The sequence below is a fragment of the Hypomesus nipponensis genome, chromosome 17 (assembly GCF_054491055.1).
Source record: "Hypomesus nipponensis isolate SF chromosome 17, ASM5449105v1, whole genome shotgun sequence".
Taxonomy (NCBI): Eukaryota; Metazoa; Chordata; class Actinopteri; order Osmeriformes; family Osmeridae; genus Hypomesus; species Hypomesus nipponensis.
This window is the reverse complement of record NC_140377.1, coordinates 1,032,501-1,050,410: the sequence shown is the minus strand read 5'-3', so window position 1 is coordinate 1,050,410 and position 17,910 is coordinate 1,032,501. Positions and strand designations below refer to the sequence as shown.

General features: G+C 50.2%; 2 protein-coding genes across 7 annotated transcripts in view; one reads left to right on the top strand and one right to left on the bottom strand.

Moving 5' to 3' along the window:
• Positions 1-1,460: 1,460 nt before the first annotated feature.
• traf7 (TNF receptor-associated factor 7) lies at positions 1,461-13,066 on the bottom strand. Of its 6 annotated transcripts, none has more exons than XM_084677983.1 (21): positions 12,916-13,066; positions 11,816-11,955; positions 10,400-10,457; positions 9,746-9,834; positions 9,191-9,307; positions 9,015-9,107; positions 8,859-8,892; positions 7,951-8,164; positions 7,642-7,776; positions 7,212-7,429; positions 7,012-7,085; positions 6,858-6,906; positions 6,020-6,147; positions 5,860-5,942; positions 5,738-5,777; positions 5,509-5,625; positions 4,858-4,980; positions 3,527-3,646; positions 3,236-3,367; positions 2,889-3,008; positions 1,461-2,709 (listed from the first exon to the last, which is right to left on the bottom strand). In XM_084677983.1, the coding sequence occupies exons 3-21, from the start codon at positions 10,449-10,451 to the stop codon at positions 2,695-2,697; spliced, it is 1,953 nt and encodes a 650-aa protein (XP_084534109.1). In that variant the 5' UTR covers positions 10,452-10,457; positions 11,816-11,955; positions 12,916-13,066; the 3' UTR covers positions 1,461-2,694. The 6 variants fall into 6 exon arrangements, with proteins under 6 accessions (XP_084534109.1, XP_084534111.1, XP_084534108.1 ...); XM_084677985.1 differs by having other exon boundaries at positions 10,400-10,460; positions 11,816-11,958; positions 12,916-13,058; XM_084677982.1 differs by having other exon boundaries at positions 11,816-11,958; positions 12,916-13,058.
• A 3,784-nt stretch (positions 13,067-16,850) lies between these two features.
• The window catches only part of gng13b (guanine nucleotide binding protein (G protein), gamma 13b), a 6,962-nt gene continuing 5,902 nt past the window's right edge, over positions 16,851-17,910 (top strand). Inside the window, exon 1 of the mRNA XM_084678111.1 lies at positions 16,851-17,224. The gene's annotated coding sequence lies outside the window, so the exon portion shown is untranslated. The remainder of the gene's footprint in view (positions 17,225-17,910) is intronic.

Genomic DNA, 17,910 nt, shown 5'->3' with positions numbered 1-17,910 from the left:
TGTATTGTTGACTTGTTGTAGCACACGAACATAGCACATCTTGCACAAATCCACCAAATGATTTAATATTTTAGCAGAGGGACTTCTCGGCAGTTCTCCATTGAATTGAATGATATCCCCGGTAAAGCGGAAGTGCAAATACAACGGAAGTGCAAAAAGATGAAGAAAGTGGGCGGGGCGGAATAAGGTGAATAGCCTATATATTTATGTTCCGTTGTTCTCTTTTCTGTGTTGGAGTTCTTTTAAGAGCTTGATGGCATCAACATCCAGCCTGATATAAAATCATGAACTTCAGTTGTGTCTTTTAATTATAATACCCACACAGAAAATCCAGGTTGAATCAAGTCGCTAGCTAGCTACTGTATTACTAGCCAATTTTGGATGGTCAAGCATATTTTTCATTGTCTCCTTATTCCTATCAAAGTCAATGTTCAGCCTATAGGCTATGTTCATTTCCTAAGTGACATTTCAGATCGATATGGATAGTGAAATATTTGCTGTCTGAGAGATCGGACATAGTATTTAACAGCATAGATATAGCCTAAGGAGTTATCTATGGTTAACAGGATATATCTGTAGTGCGGCTGGGTGTGATTGGATTCATCGTCCACACGTCGTCTGGAAGTCAGTTTCGATCAAATGCCAACGATCTCCATACTAGATCTTGCCGACGTATCTTCTACACATCGGGACGTATGTGTGCTATCCCAGATACGTATGTGTGATCTGGGAATTCCTCCAACTAGCAACTCAGTTTGTTCTGAGGTAAAGTTCGGTCGTTCTGAAATCGTCTACTTTTTCCTGTGAAAGCAAGCTGTTCCACCTTTGGCCTAGTTCAGACAAAATCTGAATTTCCGCAATTTGAATTTCAGCAATCTGAATTTCAAGAATCTGAATTTCAGCAATCTGAATTTCAAGAATTTGAATTACTGCAATCTGAATTTTAGAAATTTGTATTTTTGGATCACAATAATTCAGTTTTATTAAATTCGGCATACAAATAATTCAGATATTATATATTCAACAGCAAAATATTTCAGTTTTATGAAATTTGACACACAAATATTTCAGATCTTTCATATTCAAATTCAGATACTTTTGTCTGCTTTCTAGCTCCATAGTTTCAGCGAGTGCTGCTGTTGGCCGTGTTGCGTTTTTGCTCCCCAGCTTCACTCGTTGAAAACCAACCAATCAGCGCGCATCTCATTTAAATATTAATGAGCATACCATAAAAGGAGAAAAGCTAGTGTTTTTTTCTCGGGAACATTTCAGAGGATCTGTCAGAGGGCATAGAACAGCACCCGGGCCATTTTCAACCCAACCAATGTTACATACCCTATTTGGAGACCTTAAGGAACAGTGTGAAATACCCCCCAAAAAACTGTCAATTTACCATTTAAATAATTGAGACACACGCTAGTGGACCATGAGATCCACCTCAGAAATTATCAGAGGCTTCGAAGTGTACAACAGCTTTAATGATCAAATCAGGATTACATGATGCAAGTGTACAAGAGCTCCAAACCTTAACCGTATCAAATAAGTTGTTCTTACATCCCTCGCTAACCGAGGCGAGAGAGGAAGAGAGAGAGAGGAAGTGAGAGGAAGAGAGAGAGAGGGAGTGAGAGATTGAGTGAGAGAGGAAGAGAGAGAGGAAGTGAGAGAAGAAGAGAGAGATGGAGTGAGAGAGGAAGAGAGAGATGGAGTGAGAGAGGAAGAGAGAGAGGAAGTGAGAGAGGAAGAGAGAGAGGAAGAGAGAGGAAGTGAGAGAGGAAGAGAGAGAGGAAGAGAGAGAGGAAGTGAGAGAGGAAGAGAGAGAGGAAGAGAGAGAGGAAGTGAGAGAGGAAGAGAGAGAGGAAGAGAGAGAGGAAGTGAGAGATAAGAAGACCGGCACAGCAGAGGACATGTCATCACATTCACTGTTGGCACATGACCACACACACACACACATCCATAACACAGACACAGTATACACACATGACCACACACACGTCCATAACACAGATACAGTATACACACATGCATAACACACACACCCATCCACACAGTGCACACAAACTCTTTCTCACTATCTCTCTCTCCCTCTACAGGCTAAATCATTACACATAATCAGATTTGCTTGTTTGTTTTGGTGTTTTTTTCTATACAGCATTTACACAACCGTTGAGTGGTGCTGAATGTGACTCACTTCCACCCTTTAACCATGGCACTAAAAACCCAGCGTAACAGCGTTGCTGCTGAACGCTTCCGCACAGGCTGTGAGCTGTGGAAGCATGGCGTCATACAGGACACACCACACCACGGCCCCCCGGAACCTCCACTTCCTGCTATGTAAATGAGGCGCCTGTGGCGTCCAATTATCTTGGCGGTGGGAGAATACGGCTCCTCCCATAATGCACTGGTGCTGAGGTCACCGAGGGCATGACCCCAGTTTGGACCCCCGCCCCTATTGACCCTCACATTCATATTAGGGGCAAAAGGTCGAAGGTCAAGTCTAAAAAGGATGTTTAGTAATAATAGTCTGCAGAAGTGTGATCCCAAAGGTGAGATATTCTGTGGCGGTGGAATCACACTCAGATAGAGGCCCGCGTGTGTGTGTATAAAGGTCAAGAGTTGAAATGGTTTTATGTCAAATGAACGTCTGATCACTGAGAACGGATCTTGGACCTCTCTGTGGACCAGCTGAATCTTCCTTTAACAGGTCCACACCTACCACACAAACACAGAGAGAGAGAGACAGAGAGAAACACAGAGACAGAGAGATAAGTGAGTACAGGAGTAACACAGCCACTAGCCCAACTTTACAGAAACAAACAATCAGAGAATCCAGAGGAGATTAACTCCCTGACACTATTCAGGGTTTCAGTTGCCAGGGTTACAGTAGCTACCTTGACAGTGCTGTCCACCGCTCCAGAGAACAGGCGCCCCCTGGAGACGGCCAGAGCAGTAACGCTGCCCTGGTGCCTCAGCAGGGTCTGGGTACAGATCATGTTGTCCATGCTCCACACCTACAACACACACACACACACACCTGATGAGCAACATCAACTCACATGATCTGTTTTATAACACTTGACTGAAAGTAACTTGCGTCACCCCCCCCCCCCCCCCCACTCTGGCATGCAGGTGTGCACGCTCTCACACACACAACTGCCCCCACACACACACACACACACACAACTGCCCCCACACACACACACACACACACAGCTGCCCCCACACACACACAGCTTACCCTGAGGGAGCGGTCGTAGGAGGCACTGAACACCTTGGTCTGGTCGGGGGTGGAGATGACAGCCAGGGCGTACACTGTCCCCACGTGCCCCGTCAGTGTCCTCACCTGCTCCTTAGACTCGATATCCCACACCTGAGCACAACACATCACCATGGAGACGCTGGGAGGGGGGGGGGGGTGTACTGGTTCTTGACTGTTGTATATGAGTGTGTGTTTCTACAAGTGTGTGAGTGTATGAGTGTGTGTGTTTCTGTGAGTGTGTGTTCCTATGACTGTGTGTGTGTGTCTTACGTGGATCAGGTTCTCGTAGGTGCCACACACGATGTGGTGGTTGGTGACAGCGATGGAGTACACACTGCCCCCAGAGGTCTGGAGGACATGCACACACTCCAGGGAGCGGATGTCCCAGATCTGATACGAGGGGGGAGGGGGGCAGGGGGGGTGGCGGGGAGGGGGGGGAGGGGCAGGGGCAGGGGGGGGAGGGGCAGGGGAGGGGGGGAGGGGCAGGGGAGGGGGGGGGAGGGGCAGGGGGGGGGGGGGGAGGGGCAGGGGGGGGGAGGGGCAGGGGCAGGGGAGGGGAGGGGGGGAGGGGCAGGGGAGATGTATATCAAATAGAAGAGAGGACATAACGTCAGAGTGAATGAGAAATTAGTTTCACTTGTCGTGTTCTTATGAGCATGTCATTTATTATTCAACATTGATTGAAGACAAACTCACTACTGTCCAAAAGTGACAGGAACACACACACGCATAGCGTCGTCCTAAACTGAGCTCACTAGGGTTAGGGTTAAAGCTCAGTCAGATATCCTGATAACAGAACACAGAGGAAAGGAGAGACAGACGTGATGAAACGAGCCAGTCTGAAGCTGCAAGCTGCAAACTCTGCTCTACTGAGAGGAACTCCGCTCTACCGAGAGGAACTCCGCTCTACCGAGAGGGACTCCGCTCTACCGAGAGGGACTCCGCTCTACCGAGAGGGACTCCGCTCTACCGAGAGGGACTGCGCTCTACCGAGAGGGACTCCGCTCTACTGAGAGGGACTCCGCTCTACCGAGAGGGACTCCGCTCTACCGAGAGGAACTCCGCTCTACTGAGAGGAACTCTGCTTGGCTAAAGACAACACATGTCTTTCTGTCTTTCCATTATTTCCCTGATTAGTCCTCCATGAGAAAAGACATTCCTTCTTTATCTTCCCTCTCTCTCTGCCATGCCTCCTTATCCCTCCCTCCCTCTCCCCTTCTCCCCCCCTCCCCCTTTCCCTCCCCCTCCCCCTCTCCCCTCTCCCTCTCCCTCTCCCTCTCCCTCTCCCTCTCCCTCTCCCTCTCCCTCTCCCTCTCCCTCTCCCTCTCCCTCTCCCTCTCCCTCTCCCCCTCTCTCCCTCTCCCTCTCCCTCTCTCTCTCTCCCTCCCTCTCTCTCTCTCCCTCCAGGAGGCTCATTAGTGACTGACTACACTCAGGGCTTTTCATCACTCACTCTCACACTCAACCAAAACTGTTTCATATTCCACCGTGACAAAACAATTGAGAATTCCTAACAAGGACACCAAGTTCCTGTTGCTATATTTAGGCCAAAGCTCGTTTTTTGCAAAGTTTTATCCGCATTCCTACACACACACACACACCTTGATGGTCTGGTAGGAGCCACTGTAGAGGTGGTTCTGCGAGGCGACCAGGGCTCGAACCCAGTGGTTCAGCCCTGTAAGCTCCTTCTTCAGCTTCAACTCTGTCCCCACAATGTCCCACACCTACACACACACACACACACACAAACACACAAAGACGTGTTGTGTGCATGCATGAACACACAAAGGGAAAAAAAACTCATGTGAGTTAAGTTTTGCGAGGAGGGATGATGTAATTCAGTTCAAACAGACACAAATGGGGCAGGAGAACAGAGGAGAGGGAGAGAGGAAAGTCCCTTGCAATGGTGAGATCATCGCCCCTCCCCCCTCCCTCTACCGGTTACCATAGTGACGGAGGAAATACGTCTATGTGTTGCATAGCTCCACTCTCTCTCTCTCTCTCTCTCTCTTATCTCTCTCCTTCACTCTCTCTCAGGCTGCTTCTACTGGGAGAACTACACAGAAAACCTAACATACTAGAGGCCTCAACATCTAAACACCCTCTCCCTCCCTCCACCTCCACCACCAATATTCAACATGTCTAACGTCCATTCAGTCTCAACCTTTTCACACTTAACATCTCAAAATTGCCGTGAGTGGTTTGGACCTCTGCTTCCTGTTGGCATGGTATTGTGGGTAGTGTAGTTTCACCTTGATGGCCTTGAGTGAGCCGCTGAAGAGCATGTTGTGGGATGAGACCAGGGTGCAGACTGGGTTGTCATGGGCACGGATGGTGTTCACCTTCTGAAGGGTCTGGATGTCCCACACCTGCACACACACACACACACACACACAGCTGAATGCTTGCCCACAGCAGGCAGGAGAGCATCAGGTGGGTTGGGAGTGGTGTTCAGGTGCAGGTGAGAGCAGCATCACTCACTATGATGGTGCAGTCAGCAGAACCACTGTACAGTCTGTTCCTACAGAGAGAGACAGAGAGAGGCTTCAAGCTACACACACACACACACCCCTGTATGTGTGCGTGTGTGTGTGTGTACTTACCCCTGGATACACAGTGCCAGCACGATGCCATCGTGGCCTTCCAGAGTCTTCTGGCACTTGTAGGTGGTGCAGGTATCCCACACCTGGGACACAAGACAGGCATGTGTGTGTGTGTGTCCATACTGTGTGTATGTGCTGTGTGTGTGTGTGTGTGTGTTACCTTGATGGTCTTGTCTGAGGAGCCGGAGAAGAGCAGGTCTCCAGTAGAGAAGACACACAGGCACCACACGGGGCCCTGATGACCCACAAAGGTGCCCTTACACTTGAAGATCTGCTGAGGGTCGTAGGCTGCAGGGAGGCAGAGGAGCACAGGAGCTGTGTGATCTGATGCTCTGAGAGAGGGAGGACAGGAGAGAGGGAGGACAGGAGAGAGGGAGGACAGGAGAGAGGGAGGACAGGAGAGAGGGAGTAGAGAGGGAGTAGAGAGGGAGGAGAGGAGAGAGGAGAGAAGGAGGAGAGGAGAGAGGGAGGACAGGAGAGAGGGAGTAGAGAGGGAGTAGAGAGGGAGGAGAGGAGAGAGGAGAGAAGGAGGACAGGAGAGAGGGAGGACAGGAGAGAGGGAGGACAGGAGAGGGAGGAGAGGAGAGAGGAGAGAGGGAGGAGAGGAGAGAGGGAGGACAGGAGAGAGGGAGGAGAGGAGAGAGGGAGGACAGGAGAGAGGGAGGAGAGGAGAGAGGAGAGAGGGAGGAGAGGAGAGAGGGAGGACAGGAGAGAGGGAGGAGAGGAGAGAGGAGAGAGGGAGGAGAGGAGAGAGGGAGGACAGGAGAGAGGGAGGAGTGAGGGAGTAGAGAGGGAGGAGAGGAGAGAGGAGAGAAGGAGGAGAGGAGAGAGGGAGGACAGGAGAGAGGGAGTAGAGAGGGAGTAGAGAGGGAGGAGAGGAGAGAGGAGAGAAGGAGGAGAGGAGAGAGGGAGGACAGGAGAGAGGGAGGACAGGAGAGAGGGAGGACAGGAGAGAGGGAGGACAGGAGAGAGGGAGGACAGGAGAGAGGGATACTCACAGCCCAGGATGCCCATGTTGAGTCTGGCGTTAATGTGAGAGAGCTCGTCCTGGAAGGAGACAAGGGTTCTTTACCCCAGACTGTACTCAGCAACACACACACACTGTCCCACACACACACACACTGTCCAACACACACACACACACACACTCACGTTGAGCATGGAGGCGTCTCTACGGAACTCCATCAGGTCCTCACTCAGCTTGCTCTGGTTCTCATCCAACACGTCTGTAACACAGCAACACACAAACTGACTATCTCAGAACCCTCAGAAGATTCCCCAAGAATGAAGACTCCTCATCTCTCTCACACACACACACGCACACACACACACACACACACACACACACTGACCGAACTTGAGCTCCAGGTTCTTCTCCAGCTGGTCCAGTTTCTCGGAGAGCTTGCCCAGCATGGAGCGCAGGAAGGCCATGTCCTGGTCCTTCTGGGCCAGAGCAAGCTGCATTTCATGGAACCTGTCATCTGTCTGCTGCAGGAACTCCTTCAGCCCCTCAAACTTACACACATCCAGGTGGGTGGCATACGTGTCCTGGTTACCTATAAACGTACAGCTGGAGGGAGAGAGAAAGAGAGAGAGAGAGAGAGAGAGAGAGAGAGAGAGAGACAGAGAGAGAAAGAGAGACAGAGACAGAGACAGAGACAGAGACAGAGAGAGAGAGAGAGAGAGAGAGAGAGAGAGAGAGAGAGAGAGAGAGAGCGTAAGCCCATGGGTGCTGATGTACTCTGGCCAGGTGTGTGTGTGTGTGTGTGTGTGTGTACCTACCCATATTTGGAGTGGGGACACTTGATGTGCTCACACTCCTTCAGGTGAGCCTCCAGGTTCATGGTGAGCAGGGGGGGGCAGGAGGGGTTGTTGGGACAGCGGACCGGCCGGTAGTCACAGCTGACCTCATGTTCCCTGGAGGAGGGGAGGGGGGCAGGCATCAGAACAGCCAGACATGCAGAGCTAGCGAGCCACACTGAGTCAGAGACAGAGACATTCCTGTTTCTGTAAAGGCTTAGAGGTATGTTTATGAAGTGTTTTGGCTCCAATGTGCGTGGATGTGTGTATTCCTGTGTGTGGGGGCCGCACTTGCGTGAGGACAGCTTGATGGTGAAGGGGCAGCCCAGGGGGTCCACCTCGTGGGCGCCAGGTTTGGGGGAGCTGGCAGGGGCAGCAGTGGAGGAGGGCGTGCTGACAGAGCGGCAGCCGTACTTGCAGTGGATGAACAGCTCTCCTATCTGCTCCGCCACGGCGATGTTGTTCACCACCACGGTCAGCTTGGCCGTGTCCACCGGGCACTTATCTAGAGCGAGACACACACACACACACGCTAGCTTTTGGAACGTCTCACACACACACTTTCTTTTGCCACATCTGTTATCACACTATAATAGTAATACACACCATCTTTTGGCTCATCTGTCTACACAGAGTATTCCATTACACACGCATTCACACTTCCGTAGCAGAGCTTCGTTACAACAGACACCAACAGCACACCAGTGTCTTTATTCCCTCCTTCACTGTGTAGTAGCAGTGTGTAGTAGCAGTGTGTAGTAGTGTGTAGTAGTGTGTAGTAGCAGTGTGTAGTAGTGTGTAGTAGCAGTGTGTAGTAGCCGTGTGTAGTAGCAGTGTGTAGTAGCAGTGTGTAGTAGCAGTGTGTAGTAGTAGTGTGTAGTAGCAGTGTGTAGTAGCCGTGTGTAGTAGCCGTGTGTAGTAGCAGTGTGTAGTAGCAGCAGTGTGTAGTAGCAGTGTGTAGTAGCAGTGTGTAGTAGTAGCAGTGTGTAGTAGCAGTGTGTAGTAGCAGTGTGTAGTAGCAGTGTGTAGTAGTAGCAGTGTGTAGTAGCAGTGTGTAGTAGCCGTGTGTAGTAGCAGTGTGTAGTAGTAGCAGTGTGTAGTAGCAGTGTGTAGTAGCCGTGTGTAGTAGCAGTGTGTAGTAGTAGCAGTGTGTAGTAGCAGTGTGTAGTAGCAGTGTGTAGTTAATTCAGCGGCCTTACCTGAGGTCAGGGCACAGCGTCTGCAGAAGGTGTGCTGGAGAGAGGGGTCACATGTTCCACGTCAGTCACACCTTCATGGACAGTGTGTGTGTATGAGGGGGGGGGCTCACCCCACAGGTGGTGTGTGTGTGTGTGTATGAGGGGGGGGGGGCTCACCCCACAGGTGGTGATGACGGGGTCCTTAAAGACGCTACAGCACAGCTGGCAGCACAGCTTCACTGACGGAGGCTCTGCAAACACCTGGGGCTCCTGCACACACACACGCGCTTCATACAAGGCCAGGCCATCGTGTTTATTTTATACGTGTGTGTGTGTGTGTGAGGCGGACTAACCGTGTCGTCCTCCTCCTCGTGTAGAGAGAACGTGGAGCGCAGGGACATGTTAGACTCTGAGTGGAGGGACCTCACTGAGATAGCAGAGTCAGAGCGCCGTGGGGTTCCCATGGGGGGCTGGGGGACAGGGGCACAGGGGGACGGGGGGACAGGTCACAAGACAACAAACACAGCTGTGCTCTACATACTTGTGAATAGTGTGTGAGTGTGTGTGTGTGTGTACCACTTCCTGTTCCAACAACACAAACACTGCCACTTCCTGTTCCAACAACACATACACTGCCACTTCCTGTTGTGACACAAACACAAACACTGCGACTTCCTGTTCCAACAACACATACACAGCCACTTCCTGTTGTGACACAAACACAAACACTGCCACTTCCTGTTCCAACAACACATACACTGCCACTTCCTGTTGTGACACAAACACAAACAATGCCACTTCCTGTTCCAACAACACAAACACTGCCACTTCCTGCTCCAACAACACAAACACTGCCACTTCCTGTTGTGTGTGTGAGTGTGTGAGTGTGTGTGTTGGTATGTAGTTACCATGCCATCGTCATCGCCAGGTGAGTAGGTGAGGGTGCTGGTGGAGGAGGGGGTACGGCGGTGTTGTTTGTAGCTGCTAGAGCCTTCCGCTGGAGACACAGGGAGAGTAACACGCAGCTGTTAAAAGACTGATAACTTACATCATTCATGTGAGCTATTTACAAAGACAAAATTCAGAATTAAGATTAATAACGTGCACACGTTCTTTCACCACACTTTATTTTTATTTATTTTTATTTAATAAATACAAAGTGCCTCTTGAAAAGAAGAAAAAACGATTTTGTAAACAAAATTCTACATAAGTTCTGTGCATACTTGTCATGACTAAAGAGCTCACGCATGTTTGCTGTCTCTGGCTCAAGGCCCAGCACCAAAGATCACTTTAGTTTGACAAGATTAGAAGATTGTAGTTAACAAACTTAACTAGCTAGCTGCACATAGCTTCCAACTCTGTCAACACTGAGAGCTTGTTGACCAGGTACCAGCACATTAGAGTCCACACTCCACTACATAGGAATGCCCGCTTATTGACAACTACCAGAGCTCAGGGAAGCAGTGATGGTTCTGTACCATGATTACCCAAGTTCGAGAGAAAATCTCCCAGATTTTCAGACAGAGATTTCTCTCCCAGCTCTGTGTGTGTAAGCATCTCACATTTAGGGCCTGGAGCCACTGCAGAGAAGGTGGAGCTGAACGACGTCTCCATCCTGGTCTACTAGGAGGAGAAGGAGGGGGAGAGAGAGAGAGAGAGGGGGGAGAGAGAGAGAGGGGGGGGAGAAGAGAGGGAGGGGGGAGAGAGAGAAAGGGGGGGGGGAGAGAGGGAGGGGGGAGAGAGAGGAGGGGAGAGAGAGGGAGGGGGGAGAGAGAGGGAGGGGGGAGAGAGAGGGGGGAGAGAGAGAAAGGGGGGAGAGAGGGAGGGGGGAGAGAGAGGGGGAGAGAGAGGGAGGGGGGAGAGAGAGGGAGGGGGGAGAGAGAGGGGGGGGGGAGAGAGAGAAAGGGGGGGGAGGGAGGGAGGGAGGGGAGAGAGAGGGGGAGAGAGAGGGAGGGGGGGAGAGAGAGGGAGGGGGGGAGAGAGGGGAGGAGAGAGAGGGGGAGAGAGAGGGAGGGGGGGAGAGAGAGGGAGGGGGGAGAGAGAGGGGGGGGGAGAGAGAGGGGAGAGAGGGAGGGAGGGGGAGAGAGAGAGAGGGGGGGAGAGAGAGGGAGGGGGGGAGAGAGAGGGAGGGGGGAGAGAGAGGGGGGGGGGAGAGAGAGGGGGAGAGAGAGGGAGGGGGGGAGAGAGAGGGAGGGGGGGAGAGAGGGGGAGGGGGGGGAGAGAGAGGGAGGGGGGGAGAGAGAGGGAGGGGGGAGAGAGGGAGGGGAGAGAGGGGGGGGGAGAGAGAGGGAGGGGGGAGAGAGAGAGAGGGGGGGGGAGAGAGAGAGAGGGGGAGAGAGAGGGGGGGGGGAGAGAGGGAGGGGGGGGAGAGACAGAGAGAGAGAGAGAGACAGAGAGAGAGAGAGAGAGAGGGAGAGAGGGAGGGAGGGGGGGGGAGAGAAAGAGGGGGAGAGAGAGAGAGAGAGAGAGAGAGAGAGAGAGGGGGGGAGAGGGGGAGGGGGGAGAGGGAGAGAGAGAGAGAGAGAGAGAGAGAGAGAGAGAGAGAGAGAGAGAGAGAGAGAGAGAGAGAGAGAGGGGGAGAGGGAGGGGGAGAGAGAGAGGGGGAGGGAGGGAGGGAGGGAGGGAGGGAGGGAGGGAGGGAGGGAGGGAGGGAGGGAGGGAGGGAGGGAGGGAGGGAGGGAGGGAGGGAGGGAGGGAGCGAAGTAGAGGGAGGAATAGAGTCAAAGCCAATCTGAGCCAGAGAAAGTCAAGACAGTGAATGACTAAAGAGACAAGAAAAACGACTACTTGAAGTACCGAATGTGTACTGAATTGTGTCTCTACTATAGAAGCAGTTTATCATCCAAAGAAATTGTACATTCTAGCTTTCTTCACAGATCTATAAAGCAGCCACATTCGTATTCACACAAAGTAACAGTGTCACTGTAGATAACGACCCACTCCCTCATCCCTGCCCAGGGGACTGGCCCCTCTCTCACCCCACTGCCAGTGTCTCCTGGGCGTGTAGAGGGCCAGGGGACCGCTCGGCTCCTCTGGAGGGTCGACTGTGTTGAGATATCCTTCAGCTGGTCAGAATCTAGCTCACATGTACGCACCCCCGGGGGGATGTCTGCTGGTCCTGCTGAGACAAAATGGTGTGACAGAGAGAGGGTGTGTAACACTCAATACAAGAAAGTTCACAACACAACAAGGTTAGAGATTACACAAAAAGGTTAAGCAATGTAACATTTTTGTAATAAAAAGGTACAGCGTCTGCCCCAGCAAACCTGTTTCAACTGTGCTGATCTAGCGGCCTGAACAAAAAATTGTATCTGTCAATGAAGGAAACTTAATCAGCAATTCAACTAGTCCATGTCGCTGAAACATACGCGTTGCCTCTGGGCTCTCTGCTCGTGATGTAAACAGATTGGCATGCGGGTTGTCAGCCGATATGGTAATAATCTACAGAATTGGCCAATGAATTCATTTTCTTCGCTCATACGTCATTAGAGACCACTTTTCGCAACCGAGAATTCCCGTCAGCGAGGAACCCAGAAACAACTAACGCCTCCCAATTTGTCACACATCCAAAATTACAAGACGAATCCACATCCAATTTCATGGACAAAATTCTACACTGCCCAATGAATACAGACCTGCAGCTAGCAGTTATATACACTGATGTCTCTAATCTAATGTTTAAAACTATTTTCCCCACATGAAAAGGTACACATAACTTGGCTAGCTAGCTCATTGGCTAGGCTGAATATGTATATATCATACTTCTTTGATAACCCTTTATATATAGTTTACAGTGACACCGTTACTGTACCCCATGGAAACATAAACAGTGTCATTACCAACTAGTTAGCACAAGTTGCTAGTTATGTCATTGCTACAACAGAAAAACTAGTAGCTAGTTTATGGTAGCAATTAGTAGCTAGTTTCCAGCTAACGTTTCCACGTTAGCTTATTAGCCATCCTTACAGACAGCTAGCTGGTTAGTCTCGTTTAATGTCTCATGCTATTTCGTGGTGTAACTAGCTAACCAAATAACTAACGATTGCGCTGTTCGATAACGCGACTTTGATGGTCTTACCATAATTTTTAACCGTAAAAAGTCCTACTGCAAAATTTTCATCTTCCTCTCTCACACCTCAAATAATATGCAAGAGATGGTTTGTGTGAAATGTAGTACAGTCACAGCAAACTCCTAATTTCCCTGATCGCCATGGACTACAATACCCACAACTCTATACGCCAAACTGTGTGGACCTGTACCGCGTTCTGTCAGTATTAAAGTAATATCCTTCTTAGTCAGACTGACAACCCAACTGCAAACGTATTAATGTTAGCTACCTTTGTTATTAATACCACGGGAAAGTTCACCGATACAACCGACACGTGCGCGACGTTGTGAAAATAGACAAATGTAAGAGGGGGCGTGAGTATCGTCTCGTACGATCACCTTAATTTGCTGACATTTCCGACCAGCCCGCCCCCAAATAAAATGAGGCATGTGGCATGGACAGAAGGCTCTGAATCTAAGAGGTTCTCCCATCAGTGAGAGCGGTTCTTCAGCAGGTGCATTGGGTTTGATCTACTTCCTTCTGCCTCGTAATGTTTCTGATTGACATTTTTCTCAGTCCCAATCCGTTTTTGCAGCGCGCCCCCTGTAGGATAAAGACAGTCCCCGTGGCGGTTAAACATGCCGAGGTTTGGCGCAGTGCTCTCTGGTTATCACACCTAGAGATGATTCTGCACTTATTTCACCACTAAACAAAAGTGCTGCCTATTATTTGCACTTTAGCCACCATTTTGTGGGATATTTTCAGCCTTTTTGTTGTTTACAGATCATAGCAGTAGGTGGCGCTGGTTGTCCAATTTGTGATTTTGTGGTGCAATATTTATATATATATACATCCTCACTGCTGTTCCTTATGAAAGTGTTTGTCTGTGTGGGTAAAAGAGAGACAGAGAGAAAGGGTGTATGTGTGTGTGTTTAAACAAGAGACAGAGAGAGAGAGAGGGGGGGAGGGTGTGTGTGTTGAGGGTGGGGTAGGGGTGAGTGTGTGTGTGTGTGTGTGTGTGTGTGTGTGTGTGTGTGTGTGTGTGTGTGTGTGTGTGTGTGTGTGTGTGTGAGTGTGTATATGACATAAGTCAAACCCAGCTCTGCAATGCATCCAATAAACCAAAACACAAACACTTACAGGCACGTGCTTACACACACACATGGGTATGCACACACACACACACACACACTTAAATGTTCCATTAGAAGACACCGTAGGTCATCGGTGGTCTGTGTGAGACAGTTTGTCAACATCAAAGCTACTCACAGACATCCTCACGGGAAAGGGTTCTGACAGGGCTGGATTCTATCTTATCCCACACACCGTGGTTAGACAGTGTGTGCGAGGCAGCTGTGTGCGAGGCAGCTGTGTATGAGGCAGCTGTGTATGAGGCAGCTGTGTATGAGGCAGCTGTGTATGAGGCAGCTGTGTATGAGGCAGCTGTGTATGAGGCAGCTGTGTATGAGGCAGCTGTGTGCGAGGCAGCTGTGTGTATGAGGCAGCTGTGTGCGAGGCAGCTGTGTATGAGGCAGCTGTGTGTGCGAGGCAGCTGTGTGTGCGAGGCAGCTGTGTGCGAGGCAGCTGTGTGCGAGGCAGCTGTGTATGAGGCAGCTGTGTGTATGAGGCAGCTGTGTATGAGGCAGCGTCACCACGCAAAAGAGAATTTAGACCAGTGTGGTTCAGAAGCTTTGAGCTTATTTATTATGGAAGGATGTTGTCCGCAACAGCTGACAGCGTGTTCACACACACACACGCAAACACACATGCAAACACACACACCATGTTCAGTCCAAATGGAGGGTCTTTTCATCATCCTGGATGTCACCCCCAGGGGTCCCAGGACCAAACACTCGGTGTCCCTGACGGAGACCCAGCTGCCTGCCATTAGGGCAAGCATCCCTGTATGATGCACACACACACACTTACTATTTCATGCACGCGCACAGACTCTCTTTCAGCATAGTGACATGCCTCCGCTCACACACACACACCTGACCTGGTTAGAGACAGCAGGATGGAAATCCTCCCTATTGACTGTGTCCATTAGGCCCTAGTGTGCAGCTGAGGGCTGAGTTCCTCACAAAGAGACAGAAAGGATTAGAGGGAATCGTCCAAGCAGATAGTAGAGAGAGGGGGGCGGAGTACAGTAGGGAGGGAGTACTGCAGGAGTAGGAAGTGAGTACATTTAGTCATTTAGCAGACGTTCTTACTGTACTGGAGGAGTAGGAAGGGAGTACTGCAGGAGTAGGGAGGGATGAGAGGGAAGAAGAAGAGGGAAGAGGAGACAAACATGAGACGGAGTGAGCTACAAAGTTCTCTCCTCTCCTGTCTTCTCTTCAATTTTAAAACAGTTCCAGTTCTGAGGCTCCATCTAACATGAATGAATAATCAATGCTGAGTAAGGCTGGACCTCTAAGTGCTGTGTCTCCCTTCACTGTGCCCGTGTGTACTAGAGTAACCAGCCCAGAGACACAGTTAGAGGGAGAGGGAGGGAGGGAGGGAGTGTGTGTGCATGATTTCTCGAATCAGCAGACTCTTTAATGGAGCATCGATCTCCTGGACGATGTCTAATCCCACTTGGATTACGCACACACACTCACACATACAATGTTCCCTTATAATCTAACCTAATCCGGAACCACACTGCCTGCTCTGATCACCCATCAAATGCAGTATGCCACACCACAAATTACAGCAGATTATCATAGCCTGCATAAATGTCTGTACTTTAGGACACTAGAGATCAGAAGCCATGGAGATGACTTCCTGGTATGGTCATGTGATCAGTAAACCTGTGGGGCCCTATCAAGGTGTGTTTAGTAATGAGGGAGAAGTGATGTGTACATGGAGATGACACACTGGTGTCATCACACACATACTCAGAGTCTCTCTGTTCCTGTAACTCTCCTGTAATCAGTGTGGGTACCACGGCAACACAGCAGGTTCCGGGTGTTTCTGACAGCTAAGTGCTGAGGCCGCCCCCTACCTCCCTATTCCATATGTCCTCCCAGCTATCAAGGAGCAGGTTTCCCAGGGGACCATAAAGAGTGATGGATGACTACCTCAACAGGTGACCCCACCTCTACCTGCTCCCCCGACCCCCTCACACCTCCTGGTGGTGCCTGGGGGGGGGAGGGGCATCGGGAGAGGCAGGGGGAGGCAGGGGGAGACAGGGGGAGACAGGGGGAGGCAGGGGGAGGCACAAGGGGGCGGTCTGGGGAGAGGAGTGCTAGGGAGTGGAATGGATAGATGACAGACAGCTGGACCCCAGGAAGAATAGTCTCCACGATGGTGTAGATGAATGGGGATCCTTAATAAAACATGAACATAAACAACATTATGAACTTGCTCTCCTCTCAGCTCTTTTCTCCTCAGTGAACTAGTCTGTGAAATGAATTGCACAATCACATGAACATACCATGTCCTAACTAACACACCAACACCAGTACAACTGCGAGCACACACATGCACACACACACACTCTCTCTAGAACAGAGCTGAAGACAGTGCCTGTGAACAGACCTAGTGTATAACAAATAGTTGATTTAATCTCCCACGGTAAATCCCGTCCTGTGTCTCATGCAACTATTGCAGGGGCAGCCTGGTGTTCTGCACTGCATGTTTGAAAAGACGCATAACTCTCCCATTGGAGTTGAATCTGGAATAGAGAGAGCAGTCACAGTGACTGGCCATATTAGGGCACAAATCCTGAGTCTGGCAATAGGGGCAAGAACGGGGTCTACACACACATGGGCTACACACACATTCATAGACAGGGGGAGGGATGGAAGGGGGTAGGAATAAGGATTTGGCACATGCGCATCCCCCTCCCCCCTACGGCGCTATCAACACGAAGGAGAGAGTTTACAGCATCTCTCTCTCTCTCTACTGGCTGTCTGGTTGGCTCTTCTAGCCATCGATTCCCAAGGGACGGACACACGCACACGCACACGCTCACGCTCAACACACACGCTTGCACATTGTCAGGCGAGGCAGCAGGGAGTGAACAGCGCGCATTATCCCCCGTCGCAACCGTAACTTGCCCCGGTATTACTCGGCCTCTGCAACGACTGCCAATTGTCTCCGCTCTGTAGCAACTGATAGTGAAAAGAAGACTGTTCAACCAGTCGTCATCGTTAGCCACTTTGGAGACTGCGGATTTCTACCGCTCTGAGGACAAATTGAATCAAAAGTGCCCATAACAAAAAGTCGTTTACATTTTATGCTATAGCCTATTAGGAATAAGTGAGACCGACTGTCTGTCTAACTGCAGCCTCAAACGGGACCGGTTTGACAAGGAAAGAGCAACAGCCGCCAACAGCAAACCAGTAAGAGGTAAAAGGAACTATTAACCTGCTGATTTACCAATCTACTATAATGTTTACCTGACTAGTCTGCTGTAATGTTTAGTGCTGAAAAATATGTTTACTTTAGAATATGCTTGTTTGTCAATTACACACGATACCCTTAATTATTTTCGACAGCGGTTTGATTCCTAATTTCACCTCAATCCGTCACAGCAGTACGGGATCGGACCCTCGACCGTTACATAAAAATAGTTTTTTTCACGTTCGGCTTCCCGTCGCCGTGCCTCCCCCGGCTGTGTTCTGATGCTGGCGGGGCTCTCACACGTTGGAATGCGGCTCTGCATGCTCCCTACCGTTTCCATCGAGATGAAACATTGCTACAAACACCCACGCATTTCGTTTTTATTCCACCCAACAGGATTATTGATCAACGATCAATTTCCACAATGTTTTAATCCAAACCTTTAACCTACCAGATGTGTTGTGCATTATCAGTTGGAAACATATCGTTCTATCGTTAACATGTATTCATCAGTCTAAATAGACCCTGGCTGAAAGTTGTTGATTGGACAGAAAGGGAACGTCTTTGTTTGCGGATAATGTTATCAGACCGTCTGTCATACATGTAAGATTCCCAACCAGGAGGAGCAGAATCATTTCCTCCTCTCCTCACCTCTCCTCTCCTAACTCTCCTCTCCTCTCCTAACTCTCCTC